Source organism: Silurus meridionalis, chromosome 19 (assembly GCF_014805685.1).
Source record: "Silurus meridionalis isolate SWU-2019-XX chromosome 19, ASM1480568v1, whole genome shotgun sequence".
Classification (NCBI taxonomy): domain Eukaryota; kingdom Metazoa; phylum Chordata; class Actinopteri; order Siluriformes; family Siluridae; genus Silurus; species Silurus meridionalis.
In genome coordinates, this window is record NC_060902.1 from 6,615,553 (window position 1) to 6,634,869 (window position 19,317).

Consider the following 19,317-nt stretch of genomic DNA (forward strand, 5'->3'; position numbering starts at 1 on the left):
GGCCATGTGAAGAGGAGGCTTCCGAAATCACACAGATATTTTAAGGAAGCTCATTTTGTCCCTTAAGCAATGGGTCTTATCAACGGCAGTAATCGGTTTAACGTGTTTACATGGCAGAATTGTATTTTTTTTGTTCAGTTTGTAGAAAGGTTTATCCCACCCTTTTCAAACTGATTACAACTTCATTCGTTTTGGCCATTTTTATTCCGATTGAGGGGTCAATATGGAGCATTTGTATTGAATTGAACTTTTAAACCGATTACAGTGCTTCATGTAAACGCACCTAGTGAGCGAACTAATTAAGGCCAGGGGTTTCATAAAAATTGGATGGCATTTTGCTTTCAGCTGGGTTTGCATCACTACTGGCATCTGTCTTGTCCGCTTTCTTTTATGTGAGTTTTGCATGTTTGTTCTCTGCCCATCAATCAATCAGTGCAGTAGTTTCCGGGGCACGTTTTTTTCTCCTTGCATAATTTTTTATTGATTGATTGATTTTTACTCAGTTACAGATAGGGTTTAAAATCTAGTGAAGTTCAACATACTTAAGTAAAAGTAAAATTACTTTCCGCCTCTGCTTTATATGATGTTTATCTGGTTTTCAAACCGGAATTATAGAGCAATACTAAATTCAGCCAGAAGAGGGCCACACACAAAGACACACAAGTCCATACTGTTGCTCTAGAAAATGCAGGAAAACCCTAAATACAAGCACTTCAATTTTGTCTGTTTTGTTTTTCCAAATGTGCTAAATGTATATTTACTTTTTTACTTTAATTATGCTCTTAAATGCTGGAAAAAAAAGTATTGTGAAAGACCTTGAGGAACAATTATTCAATCCATTGAAGCAAAAAGCCAAAGCCACAGTCGCTTTTTTCTTCAGGTGATTTGACATTTAAGCATGGCATTCAGTACCATGTCTTATTCAGTCTTACAATTACTGTTACTTTAAAGGGAACTCATAATCGGAATCTTTGAATTGCAGTGAAATTAATGTTTGCCTCTGTGCCTGTTTTCTTAAGAAACCTTGATGTATCATAAGCCCCTTCATTCATTGCTGATACATACATGATTACCTTGGCTGGAGCTGGCACAGTGGAGCGGAGGCGAAGAAAAAGAAGAAGAAGAAGAAGAAGACTGTAGAGCAGCAACAGAGCTGGAGGACGAGGGATTCAGGCCTCCATCAGTCTGTCTGGGGACAACACTAATCTGACCAAGAGAACAAAACACACCTTTAGCAATAGTGAAATATATTACATATATGGACAAACATTGGCACCTGACCATAAAGTTTTTCTTTTTTGAATATCCCATTCAACATTTAGTCCCCACTCACTGTTATATTATATTATATTATTTATATATATATATATATATATATATATATATATATATATATATATATATATATATATATATATATATATATAATTTTATTTTTATTTTTTTTTTTTTTTTTTAACAGTGTTTACAGAGGTTGTGGAGATTTGGATTAATTCAGCCACAAAGGCATTAGTATTGATGTAGGGTGAGGATGCCTGTGGTGAAGTCAGCGTTCCAACTCATCTCAAAGGCATTTAACAGAGTTGAGGTCAGAGGTCTATAGCAGGCCATTATAGATCTTCCACTAAAAAAACATGTACACCATGTTTAAATGGCATTGTAATGATGGAACAGGTTTGGCTCTCCGAGTTCAATTGAAGAGAGAAATTCATGCTACAGCACCCAAAGACATTCAACACAATTGTGTTCCTTTAACTTTGTGATAACAGTTTGGGGAAAAATCCCCATATGGCTGGAAATGCCAGGTGTCCCAATACCTTTCTCAATACAGTGTACGTAGCTACAATGAATCACATTTTCTCATTTTTTTATTACATTCATGAGAGACACCTTGATAATCACTAATATTTATTGCAGTATATAGGACAGTATAGACATATCTACATATCAGCCTAGTGCTACTAATAATTTTATCATCTCTACATGATATTCCCTACATGATATTCAACAATCCACTTCTGTTTCCATAATTTTCATTTTATACTATATTAATAAATGAGTAATAAATATATTTATATTATAATATTAAAGTACACTGATAAATCACTAAAAACGTCCAAAAACAGCCTTTCTCTCCTTAATATTATAGAAGGCGGTTGAAGCCTTGAAGCCCCTTCTCCTGTCTCACTCTGAACTCAAATGGTGCCTTTGATTTCCAAGTTGAATGGAAATTTTTCAGCAATGTGGAAATATATTAAAAAAAGGCAATGATGCCTTTGGTATTACCGGATATTGCATGAATTCAAGACAACAATCTTTCTTTAAACCTTTTTACAGCTGTAGGAGCCGGTGTTTTTGGCTGGTGGTTAATAGAACTAGATTTTAATTAGTAAACTAAATTTTATATTTCTTGTAGCAGTGTGGATTAAATACACTGCTGATGGGTATGTAAATCCCAGCCCTGTCAGACTCCTGATCAGAATTATCACTGGTTCTACAGATATACAGTGAGAAAAATAAGTATTTGAACACCCTGTTATTTTGCACGTTCTCCCACTTAGAAATCATGGAGGGGTCTGAAATTGTAATCATAGGTGGTAATACACTAAGACGTCATGGTTTGAAATCATGCATATCACGGAAGGTTCCCCTGCTTAAACCAGCACATGTCCAGGCACGTCTTAAGTTTGCCAATGACCATTTGGATGATCCAGAGGAGTCGTGGGAGAAAGTCATGTGGTCAGATGAGACCAAATTAGAACTTTTGGGTCATAATTCCACTAAACGTGTTTGGAGGAGGAAGAATGATGAGTACCATCCCAAGAACACCATCCCTACTGTGAAGCATGGGGGTGGTAGTATCATGCTTTGGGGGTGTTTTTCTGCACATGAGACAGGGCGACTGCACTGTATTAAGGAGAGGATGACCGGGGCCATGTATTGCGAGATTTTGGGGAACAACCTCCTTCCCTCAGTTGGAGCATTGAAGATGGGTCGAGGCTGGGTCTTCCAACATGACAATGACCCGAAGCACACAGCCAGGATAACCATGGAGTGGCTCTGTAAGAAGCATATCAAGGTTCTGGCATGGCCTAGCCAGTCTCCAGACCTAAACCCAATAGAGAATCTTTGGAGGGAGCTCAAACTCCGTGTTTCTCAGCGACAGGCCAGAAACCTGACTGATCTAGAGAAGATCTGTGTGGAGGAGTCGGCCAAAATCCCTCCTGCAGTGTGTGCAAACCTGGTGAAAAACTACAGGAAACGTTTGACCTCTGTAATTGCAAACAAAGGCTACTGTACCAAATATTAACATCGACTTTCTCAGGTGTTCAAATACTTAATTGCATTTACTTAATCATACATTGTGATTTCTGTTTTTTTTTTTTTAGATTATGTCTCTCACAGTGGACATGCACCTACGATGACAATTTCAGACCCCTCCATGATTTCTAAGTGGGAGACCTTGCAAAATAGCAGGGCTAATTCATGGATTTTTCCTGATTTTTTCCCGGTTTTACAAACTTCAAGCCAAAAAACTGAGCCCCATAACATTAGACCAATGAAATTGCCGAAGGGGTTTAGGTGAACCAATGGAACTCTTTATATTAAACCAGATGCGCTCCCACTGAATCGGGCCGCACCACATCATAAATATGGATGATGTTCCTCTGACGTTTGACCTGCCGCTCACTCGGACTGTCTACAGGAAATGCGAATCATTCACACACACATTACCTGTGTTCTGAGCTGCACAGCATCAGGAGAAAAGATTCATTGATGGTGATTTTTTAAACACACGACGATGCCAAAAGAAAAACTCTCTAGAGAAATAGTTGTGAAAGGAAGGAGGAAGACAGTGAACAATGACTTTCTTGGTAGGCTACTGTTTAGATACAAGCCGTGTAACAGACACTGTCTTTCGTTAAAGCCTGTGTAAAGTCCATTAGTTTCAATGCGGCTTATAGACAGGTGCGGCTTATTTATGTTCAAAATAAAAATCTTTGTACAATTCAGTGGGTGCGGCTTATATTTAGGTGCGCTTAATAGTCCGGAAATTACGGTACTAAGCTTATTCACTGAAAGACCTTTTTTTTTTATATAAAAAAAAGAAAAAAGTGATTTTTCCTGTTAAAGCAACAAATAATACTATAGACCTTACCTTTTTTTCACTGTTTGCCATTCTGTCTTTGGTTTCTTTGGCTTTCTGAATGGCTTTCAGCACCTCGACAGTGTCCAACTCTTTTGCAGTGGTTACTGTGCCGTCTAAGCAAACCTTTAGTATCACACAAATGTTCATCTACTTCATCAGTATAATGCTGCTTTAAATTATTAGAAATCATTAATTAAATTACTATACTACAGATTGTAGACAAATTAAAGGGTGAAAAAAATTTGTTCTATTTGTTTCTATGTTGCAGTTACGCTGTGCATTGTTTTGTTGGTATGGTTTGTGTCCTTTTGTCAATTTTATGTTTTTCTTTTAATCACTTATCATAATTTCCTTATATATATAGTCATTTATCATTCATATCATCATATTAAAATAATGGAAATATGAAAAAACAATATGGATTTCTATTAAATAAAGCCGTAATAAGTAACCTGTACCTCTGATGCTCTGTCACAGAACTGCGCCAGAACTTTTGTCCTGTAGTCAGGAATGATACACATGGGGTTGTTGGCGAGGGCAAGTTTTTCCAAACAGGGCAACATCCCAATGTGTTTAATTTCATCCAACTGCAGAATATAAAGATTTTAACATGTAAATAATATTAAACATATTTCAGCCAAATACATATCAGCCATCTGTGGCAAATTATAAACTTCCCAATACCTGTGCTAATCTGTTAGTGCTCAAATCCAGGTTCACAAGAGAGTAAAGTTTACTGAGACCAGAAAGCGTTTCCAGCTGATTCCCTGCCAAATTCAGAGTCTTGATATTTCCCAGCTTAGTGTGAACACCCTCGAGGACTGTAAGCTTGTTAAAGGACAGGTCCAAGTGCACGAGATTGTATAAATACTGCAAATATAAATGTGAAAAACCCCAGTAAGACTTTGACAAAAGTAATTCAATATTAATGATGTGAATAAAATCAACACTACAATTGTCCTTTATGAGCTTACCTGTAGATTTTCTACCATTGACAAGAAATTGTGTCCAAGGTCAAGGAATTCAACTGCAGGAATCAATTTCTAAAACAATAAAGCCAAAATTTTGAAAAGATAAGCCCATCATCATCGTCAATGTGAATATTAGCAAAAGAGACATCAATGGTCCAAAACGACAAGATTAAAATTACACTTTTTGCTGTATTGTGTGTATATGACCAATTTTTTTAAATCAGCCAACAATTATACAAAAAAAAAGATCAGCAATGATCATATGATTTTAAAATAAGAGAAACAAACCCTTAACATATACAGAATTTAAAGCTTACCACAGACTCGTCGATGCAGCAGATCTTATTGTGGCTCATGTCCAGTGTGGTCAATATCTTCCACATTGGAATGATTGCTGTCAGTGCACAATCGATGTCCACGCCTTCAGGTTCCCACTGGGCAAACTCAGCAGCTTCAGGAACTAAAATCTCCTTTTGGAAAGAAAAATTCACCCGAACCCATTTCAGGATCAATACAGCAACTGGAGTGTTAAATTGGTTTAGGAGTTTTACTCAGGACAGATTTAAAATAAAAATAAATAATAAATAAAAAAACCTTCATGGACGCAGCTGAACGATGAATACTGAGTGTAGCCAGAGTGGGCTTTAATGCAGGAAGTCCACTTATCTGTGTTGAACTGCAGTCATTTATCTGGGAAAAAAGTTCATAGTTAAAGATGTTTAGAAGCATAATGTTAGGATTTAACTTATGACTATGCATCAAGCATAGACGTTAATATCTTGCAATAATCATATGTATCTTTTGAGCTGGCAGATTTTTTAACAAACCATTTTACAAACAAACTATTAATAGTTAAATCCCTACTTTAAAGTTTCTGTGGAAATAATAAATAATCCAAAAGTATAAATGCAGAAGACCTGGTTTAAAGTAGAATGAAGATTGGTAAAAATAAATAAATAAATAAATTTTAAAAAGTGTGTATATACCGTATTTCCCAGACTATAAGCCGCTATTTTTTTCCCCACACTTTGAACCCCACGTCACAAGCTTCATGCCAGAAAGCGGCTAATTTAAGGATTTTTCCTGGGTTTTTCCCGGTTTCATGCCAAATAACTGAGCCCCATAACATTAGACCAATTAAATTGCCGAACGGGTTCCCACTGAATCGGGCCGCACCACATCATAAATATGGATGATGTTCCTCTCATGTTTGACCTGCCGCTCACTCGGACTGTCTACAGGAAATGCGAATCATTCGTTACGCTGAAAACAACCGGGCATGAAAAACACACTTCACCTGTGTTCTGAGCTGCACAGCATCAGGAGAAAAGCTTCACCGATGGTGATTTTTAAACACACGACGATGCCAAAAGAAAAACTTCTTGTGAAAGGAAGGAGGAAGGCAGTGAACAATGACTTTCTTGGTAGGCTACTGTTTAGATACACGCAGTGTAACAGACACTGTCTTTCATTAAAGCCTGTGTAAAGTTCATTAGTTTCAAAGTAGACACCTGCAGCTTATAGACAGGTGTGGCTTATTTATGTTTAAAATTAAAATCTTTGTTAAATTTAGTGGGTGCGGCTTATATTTGGGTGCGCTTAATGGTCCAGAAATTACGGTATGTCTAAGTATATGTTTCTTACCTCAATCTGAAGCACTGATTTAAACATGGAAAGGTCAAACGGTAGACAGTGCTCTGCAATATTACTAGTGCCCACAACTCCTATTGTCCCAGGGATCTGTGCATTAAAAAAAAACAATAGATAATGTTAACATCAGTCCATTAATGTGGCGTTCCATCACATTTCTATCTAAAGACTGTCTTCTATCTAAAGACTGTCTTTCCCTGACAGGCAAAGCCGATGCAAAATCACCTGCATGGAAGTGGGTTTCCAGTGTGATAAGTCACAATTAGAAGCAAATAATGGAGAACGGCTTTCGACTTAAGCAGACAACAATATATATTACTTCTACCAATAGAAACTAAAAAAAGCCTTATGCAGGATTTAAACTCTGTTTATAATTAATGTGAAAAATGTATAATAATTGTGATGAATGATGCATTGAATAATAATAAAAAAATAAAAAAAAACACAAACTGGCAAAGCAAGTCTTTGTGCACCTTGAGATATTTGAGTCTGCAAGCAAAGTCCAGTATGTGCCCAAGATCTGCCTTGGCATCTCCATTGGCACAGGTGGGTTTGGCGAGCTTTAGTTGTTGGGTGATGGCGTAGAGCTGCAGGGGTCTCAAGAGGAAAACCTCGCCAGCAGCTAACAACTGCTCACCTGTAGAAAGAGGAAAATATAGCACTGTTTATGGCTGGTACATGAGAAAAAGAAATAAGGAAATAGGAATGTTAAAAAATAGGATAGAGGAATAAAATAGAATAGATTTTGTTATAAAAATAGAAATGAAATATGGAGCACAGACACAGGAAACAGCACTTTCTACACATTCTTTTCTTAAATTAGGTCACAGATAGCTGTTATCGTTATCATTGGTTATTAAAATTCACTGTACATGCATCTTAGTAAGTCGTTCTGTGCAAGTGATCTATATATTTTGTGTTTTGTGTATTTGTCCTACACTGTCTTGTGTTGTCTTTGCACTGTCTTGTGTTGTTTTTGCACTGTCTGATGCACTTTGTGTGGCGAGGACACTTACTAGTCCTTAGCTCTGTGTTTTCTGTTATGTAGCTTTATGTTGTTTTATGTAGCACCAGCGGAACGTCGTTTCATTTCACTGTGTACTGCGTCAGCTATATATGGTTTAAATGACAATAAAAGCTTGACTTCACTTCATATAGACAATTCACAGTATTCACCTGAACTAGGACCCAACCTGTTCCACCATGACAGTGCCCCTGTGCACAAAACCATCCCCATGACCATATGGTTTAAATGGGTAGGAGTGGAAGATGACTTGCCTCAGAGTTCTGACCTCAACTCTATTAAACACATTTGGTATGAATTGAAACACTGACTGCACCACAGGCCTCCTCATCCTACATCAGTAATCTAATGGAACATGTTACCAGAACACTGGAGGTTATTATAAAAGCAAATGGGGATTAAATGTGGAACAAGATGCTAAAAAAATCACATAAGAATATTTGATCAGGTGTCCACAAACATTTGTCTATAAAATATATGATGAATGCAATGTTAAAAGCAGTTCCTGTGGGTAAAGATGTCTAAAATGCAGCTAAAGAAGGGAGATTTCCTCACACAGTGTCAGCTTTTGATCTAGTTGTTGCACATTTACATTCTGTAGCAAATCAGACAAACCAATTCAATTCAGTGTGTAATCAGATTCCAGCTGTCAAAATGTCAATGATGCAATTTTCTGTGATTTCACTTATGGAACTAGACAGATTTTCAAGTACTTGTTTGAGATATATTTATAATTTTAGTAGTGGTTTCTAGACTATATATAGTGCAAAATATCTCAGGTCACCAGACAATTACATCTGATTAATATGATTGCAATCAACACTTTCTCCTTTCTAAGCATTGAGGTAAAGTTTTTGGATGTGGGTTTAATCAGAACTGATTGTCAGCACAGTGGTATGAGAAAAAAAATACAAGTCTCACTCCAGAGGGATCTGAGACCTTTCCATATTTTGTGCAATATCCAATGATGGAAGTGTGGCAGTAAGAAAAAAAAAACAAGTCGCAGTTATGTGATGAATGCACAGCCTTTTTGAACTTCCAGAAAGCATCTTACAGTTGATAGCAAGATATACAAGTACAAAGTCATACCTCTGTGGAACAGTTCTTCTGCCAGGGTTGCAGTGATGCCATTGATTTCCTGAAAACAAGTAAAGCAATTACTTACTAGTTAATTAAAAAACACTTATGTAAAAGCCATGATATATATTGGATTGCTTGGCTTATTTTGTTCCTTCAATTAAATATTAGAATGTTTTTTTTTTTCCAGAAGTGAAAGATTGTTATGTGGAAAGCACCTGGACTGCACTGATAATTTGATATTATAGTACTTTTACTATAGTTCAATTCAATGTAATTTTTTTTTGCAATGTACATTTTCACAGAGCAGCCTTACAGAAAGAAAAAGATTAAGTATACTCATTATGCATTCATAAATTAATCTATAATGAACAACTTATGCCATCACTGTAAGGGTTTTTACACACACTAGAATCAAGCTCTAAAATTGGAAAAAATAAATCATAAAAATAACAATGTAAACAGATCTTTGTCTGGCATCAGGTAGTAATTTTGAAGCAATGCCACAGTTTCCAGCTAAACAGCGGTGCGAATGAAAAAAAGCATTATAAAACAGATGCACACGATAGAACTGTAAAATGCTTCTCATTTAGAGAACATGGAAACTCCTTCTATCTACATCGTAAACTCGTTCCAATCACTACAAGTACACTTATTACAGCATTCAGATCCTCTAAAATATACAATTACAACTTGCAAATCAATATTTATAATACTGTTAATGTCCTCACAAATGTTTCAGTGTAAACATGTTATATAAGTTGGATTTTTGTTTAAAGTAAAATGAATATGTAAAACTTTGTAGGGTTAGGGGTTAGAGTTAGGGTTAGTAGGGTGGATAAGTAGGGTTGATATTTTAATGAAGGCCTGTCTAAGGTTCATGAAGTTCCCCCAGGAACTACAGTGGTCTAAAAAATGATTAACAGTATCCAAACCAAACCATTCAAACCTTAAATCTTCTGTTTCCAAACAGGTTTTGTTAGAGACATAAAAAACTTTGATAAAGATATGACTTAATCTGTTGTTCATCATGTTCTACATACCTTCCTGGTTACTTGTACACAAAAATATTCAAAAAAATATATATAATTTAATAATAATAATAAGATTAAATGCACTAATTAAAAAATGTCAGTTACATTTACAGCTTATTTAGAGAAACCTGCAGTTTTCACATTTATACAATTTAACAATTGCAACCGGCATTCTCAAGGGCACAGGAATGGCAGCTAGGAGGTGCTGGGATCTGACAACATGTCCAACATCTTAACCAATGAGTTACAACTTTTTAGAATCTGGGTCACATGCTTCTTTCACAAAAGTCGCTGATTACAAGCAGAGATAAGTTTCAGAGAAAAAAAAACTGTTTTGGTTGGTAATCTCAATACAATTTATTTTCTCTTTTTAATAAATTTGATTCATTCTTTTTACTCATTAATTTAACACATTGTGTAGTTTTGTAATTAAACACACAATCAACCACAGAGGAATGCTGATTTGTTTCACAGCGCTTTGTATATTAAAATTGAGCAAGTTATGTTAAATGAAAAAGAGTCACCATTTACATGGAACAGGGAGAACAACAGAGCTGGATTCTCTTTCTGAATGCCATGAGTGAAGCTGAGGAATTATTATTAACACCACATACTGAGGGGTATTCGGACACTTTTTTTTGTTAAACTTCTGAATTATATTTCCAGTGCAATTTACACACCGTGTTTATTGCCCTTTAAAGATTAACTAAAAAGTTTGTATTCATAAGCATGAATGGTTTAACTGGTGAAAAACAAAAGCTAAGCAGGATAATAAGCATTACAACACTACATTAAAAACACATACAGTACACACAATTACCCAAACTAAATCTAAGTGAGATAGTTTGGGAGTGAAGGAATAAAAGCAGCCAACAAGTACGCAACACTTTTGGGAACTCCTTCAAAACTGTTGGAGAACGATTTGAGATGACTACCTCGTAAATTTTAGGGCTACACTGACTAATCAATGAAACCAATACTAATCAATAATGAAATTTATCGTCGACAAATGCCGTTATCGATTAGTTGCGTGCGCTCAAGTTAAGGGTTAGTGTGATGGCAATATAACACAGCCACTTGAGAAAATGGCAGTGTACAGGGTCAACTGGCAGCAGGAAAAGTGTGCGTCCCAAGTCCTAAAAGGCATGAGAGCATTTTATATTAAACACAACAAAGAACACTGTAACCTGCAATTATGAGTGAGTTTGTGTTGCATGGAAGTACCACAGTGATGCACGAACACTTGGGAAAAATATACAAATAATTTCTTCTCTCTTTTTTTTTTTTTTTTATAAACAAACATCAGCACAGTAATCAAAAATTGTATAATCCTCATCTCTGGATCTGTTCTGTCATGACTCGTGAGCATAAGGTTGCACAATCACGTCACTTGCAACATAGTGATGGATTCAAATAAAATGGTGAGAACAAACATTGAATTTTAATGCAGCAAATAAAAGTAGTATTAAACGATTACATTTTTGTCACTGTTGTGGTTTTCAGCAAACGCTTATGAATTTGTACATTAATGCATATATTTCCTTTTTTTTTATCAAGCCTGTTAGCTTGCTGTACTTCTCTGTTCCATTCTCTTTTCATAGCATTTGTCTACTAAAGCATGTTCCACGATAAACTTTAAAATGTCTAAATTAAAGATAGTTAAACTCAATATGTGGCTTTTGCATTTTTTGTGTTTGGGAACACTTTTCTATATAAACACCCTGAAGTAGGTTTTTTATATAGTTAGAATAAGCAAAACATCAAAAAAGATTTCTAAAGCTTTTTAAAATCTGATTAATCGAAGAAAAAGATAATTGTCAGATTATTTGATTAATAATAATAACGATTAAAATCATCGCTAGTTGCAGCCCTAGTGAAATTGATAAAAAAAACATTTAATTTGCAAAGCGGTGAAAGTTAAATGTGGCTACTTTTTAAATCTAAAAAAATTTAACATTTACACACTTTATCACACTTTTTTTGTTTACTACATAATTCCATACATGTTCTTTAATAAAGTTTTAAATCAAACACAGCCCAAAAAAATACATTTTTGAGCACCTGGAGTTATTTCTAAAGACACTGCCATTGGGAGATTTCAAGCAAACAAATAGTAATAGTGAAGGTGGAAGATTTTCCTAGAAGTCATAGGGACAACAGTATTAAACAACACTCAAGTTTAACATTGACAGAAAAGCATATAAACCTTCCTGTTATTAGAAGTGATTTGATAAAGACACAGGTAGAAAGCTCACTAAACCAAGAGATAAATAAGAAACCAGCAGAAAAGAGTTGCAGGGCGACCTGAAAGCAGCACGAACAAACGCTACACAGGAAGTTAAAGCAACAGAGCTCTATGTCTAAACCCATTTAGACATATCAGAATGATAATGGATCATATTGGAATATACTATTATATACTGAAATGAAAATGATCTATTCCAGGGGTCACCAACATAGTGCACCAGGTAGCCTGCAAGAACCACATGAGTAGCCCGCGGGCCTTTTCTAAAAATAGCTGTTTCCTACTTTGTTGAATCCTTGTTGATACTTATTACGAGAAATCATTAACATGATCAGTGTCTTCACATAGATGAATATCACTAATTATTAATAATAAGATATAATGAAAGGTAAATTTGTTATTTCAGATCAAACTGAAAACTGTGTGTATCAAACTGGTAGCCCTTCACATTAATGGTACCCAAGAAGTATCTCTCAGTTTCAAAAAGGTTGGTGACCCCTGATCTATTCTAATCAAAAGAAACAGTAAAACAAAAATAAAATGTCAATGATTCAGCTGAAAAAAGGGTAGGATCTCAAGAACATTATCTACACAGTATGTACAGAGTACAGAGGTGAAAGTATATTGATACTGTGCTGCTCCTCTGCAACCAGTACTGGGGCATTACATATTATCAGGGGTATCATGAATATGATAATGTACCAGGACATAGTTGAGGACAATTTAATACAAGAACATATTTCTGGTTAAGAAGATGCAAAGTTTAACGAGACAATGAGCCCAAACACACAGCCAGATTGAATCAAGAAGGCTTTGGATTGGCCTAGTCAATTTCCTGACTTGAATTACATTTATTTTTTCCATTAGGGGATCCTTACATATTTAGGTCACTGAAGATAATTCAAAAGAAAAAAATTGAACCACAGCATAGCAAAATCCTAAATACTTCATGGCGTAAATATCTTTAAGTATCTTTAAGTAAATCTTTGGTATTGGCAACAACAGATTTGCATCATATACCAATGTTGGTCATTTGCGGTATCAATTTTGCTATTAAAATAGAGCTTTTAGATATATATACACATTGTTTATTTATGAATACAGAGTCAAATGACCTAAATTAACAACCAGTTTCATGCAGAAAAAGATGTCAATCAGCTGGTAGACTGGTACACTTCTTATTTCACAATTCAAAAGAGCACACGCTAGCCCAGTAAATGCACAACGGTGCATAAGTGTGATTTACATAGTGGAAAGACAGAACTAAAATGATTAAACCACTGCAAGAGCTTGTCAAAAAATATCATTTAGACCTTGAATTTCTCAGGAATAAAAACACTGACATGGCCAACCCAGACAGAAATAAAATCAGTCAGTAGCAGCTGGAAATACAGGTAGTCGTCGAACTTACGACCCTCGACTTTACGACCACAATCGCTAGCCAGGCCTACGACAGTGCGTACCAGCTTCCGGCATAATTTCACAGTACTGTACATATAGCCTACTCTACTTACGACCAAATCATGTTACCGGTCGGTCCCAATCCCAATTCCTATTTCGATTTCATAGCACAGCTTACCACATGATTCAACCATGTGAAAGGACAATTTCACACAACTCAATCCAAAACCGTTTAATATTTCCCTTCTTCTTTCGGCTGCTCCCATTAGGGGTCGCCACAGCGAATCATCAGTCTCCATACTACATCTGCCTTTTTCAAACCTGCTACCTGCATGTTTTACCTCACCACATCCGTAAACCTGCTCCCTGGTCTTCCTCTTTTCCTCCTTCCTGGCATCTCCATCCTCAGCATTCTCCTACCGATATACACCATGTCCCTCCTCTGCACATGTCCAAACCTTCTCAATCTTGCCTCCCTTACCTTATCTCCAAAATGTCCTACATACGCTGTCCCTCTAATAAACTCGTTTCTAATCCTGTCTAAAACCCAACATCTGCAGCTCTGCTACCTCCAGCTCCTCCCGTCTTTTACTCAATGCCACTGTCTCTAAACCATACAACATCGCAGGTCTCACCACAGTCCTATAACCTTTCCCTTTTACTCTTGCAGATACTCTTCTATCACAAATCACTCCTGCTATCACTCTTCTCCACCCACTCCACCCTGCCTGCACTCTTTTCTTTACTTCTCCAACACACTCTCCATTTCTTTGCACTGTTGACCTCAGGTACCTGAACTCCTCCACCTTCTCCACCTCTTCTCCCTGCAACCGCACCACGCCACTGCCCTCCCTCTCATTCACACACATGTACTCTGTCTTACTTCTACTGACTTTCATTCCTCTTCTCTCCAGCGTGTACCTCCACCTCTCCAGGCTCTTCTCAACCTGCTCTCTACTCTCACCACAAATCACAATATCATCCGCAAACATCATAGTCCGAAGACTCCTGTCTGACCTCGTCCATCAATCTGTCCATCACCACTGCAAACAGGAAAGGGCTCAGAGCCGATCCTTGATGCAATCCAACCTCCACCTTGAACCAGTCCGTTGTTCCTACTGCACACTTCACTGCTGTCACACTGTCCTCATACATGTCCTGCACCACCCTCACATACTTCTCAGCCACAACTGACTTCCTCATACAATACCACAACTCCTCTCTCGGCACCCTGCTGTACACTTCCTCTAAATCCACAAACACACAATGCAACTCCTTTTGACCTTCTCTATACTTCTCTCTCAACATTCTCAAAGCAAATAATGTGTCTGTGGTGCTCTTCCTCGGGATGAAACCATACTGCTGCTTACAGATGGTCACCTCTTCTCTCAGCCTGGCTTCCACTACTCTTTCCCATAACTTTATGGTGTGACTGATCAACTTAATTCCACTGTAGTTACTGCAGTGGTACCAGCACACTCCTTCTCCATTCCTCAGGCATCCTCTCATTTTCCAAAATCTTGTTGAACAAACTGGTTAAAAACTCCACTGCCATCTCTCCTAAACATCTCCATGCTTCTACCAGTATGTCATCTGGACTTTCCACTCTTCCTCCCCTTAATTGCTGCGCTCACTTCCTCCTTACTAATCCTATCCACTTCCTGCTTAACCATCTCCACATCATCCAACCTTCTCTCTCTCTTATTTTCCTTGTTCATCAGCTGCTCAAAATACTCCCTCCATCTTCTCAACACACTCTCCTTACTAGGCAACACAGTTCCATCTCCAGCCTTTATTGCTCTAACTTGCAGCACATCCTTCCCTGCTCGGTCCCTCTGCCTGGCCAATCGGTACAAATCCTTTTTTCCTTCCTTAGTGTCCAACCTCTCATACAGCTCCTCATATGCCTTTTCCTTTTGCACATTCCTCTTTACCTGCTGACGCATCTCCTTGTACTTCTGCCTACTTTTCTCATCACTCTGTCGATCCCAATTCTGTCTGGCCAACCTCTTTCTCCTTATGCTCTCCTGCACTTCCTCATACCACCACCACGTCTCTTTGTCTTTCTTTCTATTTCCAGATGTCACACCAAGTACCTTTCTAGCTGTCTCCATTATCACTTCTGAAATAGCTGTTCAATCATAAAGCACCTCTTCACCACCACCAAGCCCCTGTCTGACCTCTTCTCTGAATCTCACACTACAATCTTCCTCCTTCAGTTTCCACCATCTTATTCTTCTTTCACTCCTCACTCTCCTCCTCTTTTTCTTCACCTCCAAAACCATCCTACAGACCACCATCCGATGCTGTCTAGCTACACTGTCCCCTGCTAACACCTTACAGTCTCCCATCTCCTTCATAGAACATAGTCCACCTGTGTGCACCTTCCTCCACTCTTATACGTCACACTATGATCCTTCTTCTTTCTAAAATAAGTGTTTATCACTGCCATTTTCATCCTTTTAGCAAAATCCACCAGCATCTGCCCTTCCACATTCCTCTTCTTTGGGCCTTACCTACCCATCAAATATTACACAAGGGTTTACAAAATTCAACTTGGTATTAAAAAAGAACAAGAAAGAATAGTTTTTTTCAGAAGTGACTTTGAAATATAGGAGGAATGGGAAAAAGACTAGACAACAAAAAAATAAAAAGATGGCAGTCATGTATATTTAACACTGATATTGTTAGAAAAAAAGCGATTCCACAGTGTGGATATCTCTTTAATCCATCCACTTCTTCCTCAGATGTGGTTAGTGAAGGTATGGCGTTTGGCCCATGTCAAAAATGCTGAGTAGTGTGGAATTCTGCATCTGTTAATGTGTCCACAGGTCAAAAGTATTAAATGTGCTATTCAAATCACCAGTGTCACCAATGGTAAAATACACTCACACTGAACATACAGTTAATTTCTATGCCAAAGAAATTCTAGATCACATTAAAGAATGATTGTTATTTCTTCATAATTGTTTACTCAGCAATATGGCTGTGGGATCATAATCAATACTACTACTCTCAGTCCTAAATAAAAATCAAGATAGTTTTAAGCAGAGCTAAGATAAATCTCAGAGGACTTTAAAGGTTTCTGGGTGCATTTTATGTTTGCTTTTTTTGGTCATATTAACTTACAGAAAGGAATGTGAAAGCAGAACTGTTTATCTATATATTATGTAACATAATTTACAACAGGCACTAACTTGTCTAGTGGACATTAACTATTCTTAAGATAGTATTAACCTTCAGTCCACAAATAAGTTCAAATCAGTTTTATTTGTATAGTGCTTTTAACAATGGACACTGTCCCAAAGCAGCTACACAGACTTAAATACAATACAAATATATATTTTATCAGAATAAGTATCCCATCCCTAGTTTATCCCTAATGAGCAAAGAAAAACGACATGATTAATATGAGGAGGAAACATTTAGAGGAACCCAAAGGCTCCTTTAAATGAATCAAATGAGAACCCATTCCGAAAGTTCATTCATTATATTTCCATCATTGGTTACCAACTATAAAATTGCTAGGTTATGGGTAATTTTTTAATATAAACAGCTGCTACTTTCACCAAATAAAAAAGACTATGGAAGCTATGTGGAAATACTTACAAAGAACTGGAAGTGTAGAAAGATGGATAAAACTTTAGGTACAGCCACAGGAAATCGGCTAAGCAAAGTTTGCAAATACACCTCCAGCTCCTTCTGCCTCTTTTCCACAAGGGTTTTGGAATTTTTACCAATTATCTTCTTAGGAGGCAACAGATGTTTGTCAAACTTTTTCTCGGCAATGAGCTGAAAAAAATTCATAAAACAAACGAATAAAGCCTGTGAGCCACATTTATCAATCATTTCAAAAAGACTTACAATGTTTCCATTGCTGGTTTCCGTCATGTGTTTTGGAGTCTAAATAAAATGAGTTCACAATAAACTCTAGATTTCAAAAGTAATTACTCTAACTCATGCCAAATATCCAATTTGAACCCTAATGATCAGCAAATAGTGACACTTCGGCAATAATGCAAATAAAAAAAAATGCAAAAGATTTTTAGAATTGTATCTTGAATGTTAAACAGCTAGTATAAACTGTGTACATTGTTACCATTAAAACATACTTTTTCATGCAATTCATGGAAGTCACTGTAGCGATGCTTTACGGTCCACCGGTGCTCCCCAACCTTCACCTCGATTATGTAAACCTAAACAGGGTACAACAGGAAGAAATCATGTTAGCGATTTCAAAACACTGTGCTTTATTTTCAATATAACAGTACCATCCCCAAAGTGAAGCCCGGTGGCGGGGGCATCGTGTTGTAAGAACAGTTGCATCAGCATGCAGTAGATTGTTCCGCATTCTAGGAACTAGTCTGCGACAATAGAAATACAAACTGTTGAGCTTACGAATAAACAAAACTTCTTACCTTGATGCAAATGCGTAATATTGACAGGTCCTGGGTGTTAGTTTAAAACATTTTCGAGGGAAAAGGTGCTCAATGCAATGCAATTAGGGAATGAAAATGAAATGTTTTGGTGCATATAGTTGCTGGGGCTTGTAAAAACCATTAATTTTTTTCTAAAAACTCTTTTTTAAATACAACCTTCTTCACAAATGTTTCGATAGAGCCGCACTTTTTTATTATGTGTAATAAGAGGGAAAACAATAGCTAAAGAAAACAATAAAACAACAAGAGTTATCTGAAAGTACTTGAAAGTATGTGTGACTAGCCTGATATTAGCTAAATAAATATGAATTGGGTACAGAGCATAAACCTGAGCAGAGACAGAAAGTCCTTTATCATAGTGTCTTGTGTTCCCTTTAATTAGACAAGACAACTAATGCTTTATTACACCCCTAGCAATGAGAGCAAACAGAATTGTAATATTATTTTATATATTTCAGTAGTGCTTTTGTGTTGTTAGTTGAAGGGTTTTGCCTCGTTTTGTATCTTAGCTGGCAAAAGCACATCAGTCTTATTGACAATCTGCCACTGCCCTGCGCCATTCTCTATCTAAATCTTATACATGACAGATGACTTTGACGTAATCACGGGCTCAATCCCAAACAGGTCCTCCCTCACCCACTAACTGCACTACAAAGTAAAAGCGAAATGCTCGATTCTGTACACTATCTAGTGCACTTGATATAAAATAGAGCGCAATTTAGGATTCGACCACCAAGTCAGAAGATCAGCAGGATAATGGAGTCTCACAATGTGTTATCAGAATAAAGATGAGTCTAAATGCAAAACTACATTCAAACAATGATGATTTATGTCTAACGATTAAATAAACTCACTGTGTAGTTCTCCACAAGCTCCGATCCAACGATATAAACACGTCTTTCGGCGTTTTGCTCTGTAAACGCCGCGCAGTCCATTTCCTCACTAGGTTAGAAAAACCGGTCTACACCATCATTAAAAAACATGCACCACGATGCACGTCTAATGCATAACTGCTTCATGGGACTGGCACAGAAAACATTCAGTCACCGGCCATGTCTGTTGTGATCCGGGAAAGATAACAGATAATTTCCCTCTTCTCTTGTAGTTTTGGGTCTAAAATATTAAATGCAACAGCGCCCTCTGATGTACTGGAGTGTAGCTGTTTCTGTTCCAGTACTACAGTCTCACAGGCCTGTTAAGAAAACACAACAACATTTGTTATTCGGATGAAAGTTAAAACTGGAACTTGTATTGGTTTAAATGTGGATCTCTATTGGAAATGTGTTGAATTTTATTGGTGGTGTGTTATATGGTATATGATAGGGA

General features: G+C 37.0%; 1 protein-coding gene across 8 annotated transcripts in view; it reads right to left on the reverse strand.

Moving 5' to 3' along the window:
- The window catches only part of nisch (nischarin), a 39,952-nt gene extending 20,855 nt beyond the window's left edge, over positions 1 to 19,097 (reverse strand). For 2 of the 8 annotated variants that reach the window (XR_006928681.1, XR_006928683.1), the window contains exons 1-13: positions 18,846 to 19,096; positions 17,665 to 17,748; positions 17,162 to 17,344; positions 8,885 to 8,933; positions 7,245 to 7,408; positions 6,766 to 6,861; positions 5,716 to 5,811; positions 5,439 to 5,591; positions 5,125 to 5,193; positions 4,835 to 5,020; positions 4,609 to 4,737; positions 4,160 to 4,273; positions 1,074 to 1,201 (exon numbers count right to left, since the gene is read on the reverse strand). Coding sequence is in view for 4 of the 8 variants with exons in the window: in XM_046875087.1 (XP_046731043.1) it covers positions 1,066 to 1,206; positions 4,160 to 4,273; positions 4,609 to 4,737; positions 4,835 to 5,020; positions 5,125 to 5,193; positions 5,439 to 5,591; positions 5,716 to 5,811; positions 6,766 to 6,861; positions 7,245 to 7,408; positions 8,885 to 8,933; positions 17,162 to 17,344; positions 17,665 to 17,748; positions 18,846 to 18,926 (1,545 nt within the window). In the remaining 4 variants the exon portion in view is untranslated. Of the gene's footprint in view, positions 1 to 1,065; positions 1,209 to 4,159; positions 4,274 to 4,608; positions 4,738 to 4,834; positions 5,021 to 5,124; positions 5,194 to 5,438; positions 5,592 to 5,715; positions 5,812 to 6,765; positions 6,862 to 7,244; positions 7,409 to 8,884; positions 8,934 to 17,161; positions 17,345 to 17,664; positions 17,749 to 18,845 lie in introns of those variants that run through there. The other 6 variants (XR_006928680.1, XR_006928682.1, XM_046875085.1 and 3 more) reach the window with 6 other exon arrangements.
- Positions 19,098 to 19,317: the final 220 nt, after the last annotated feature.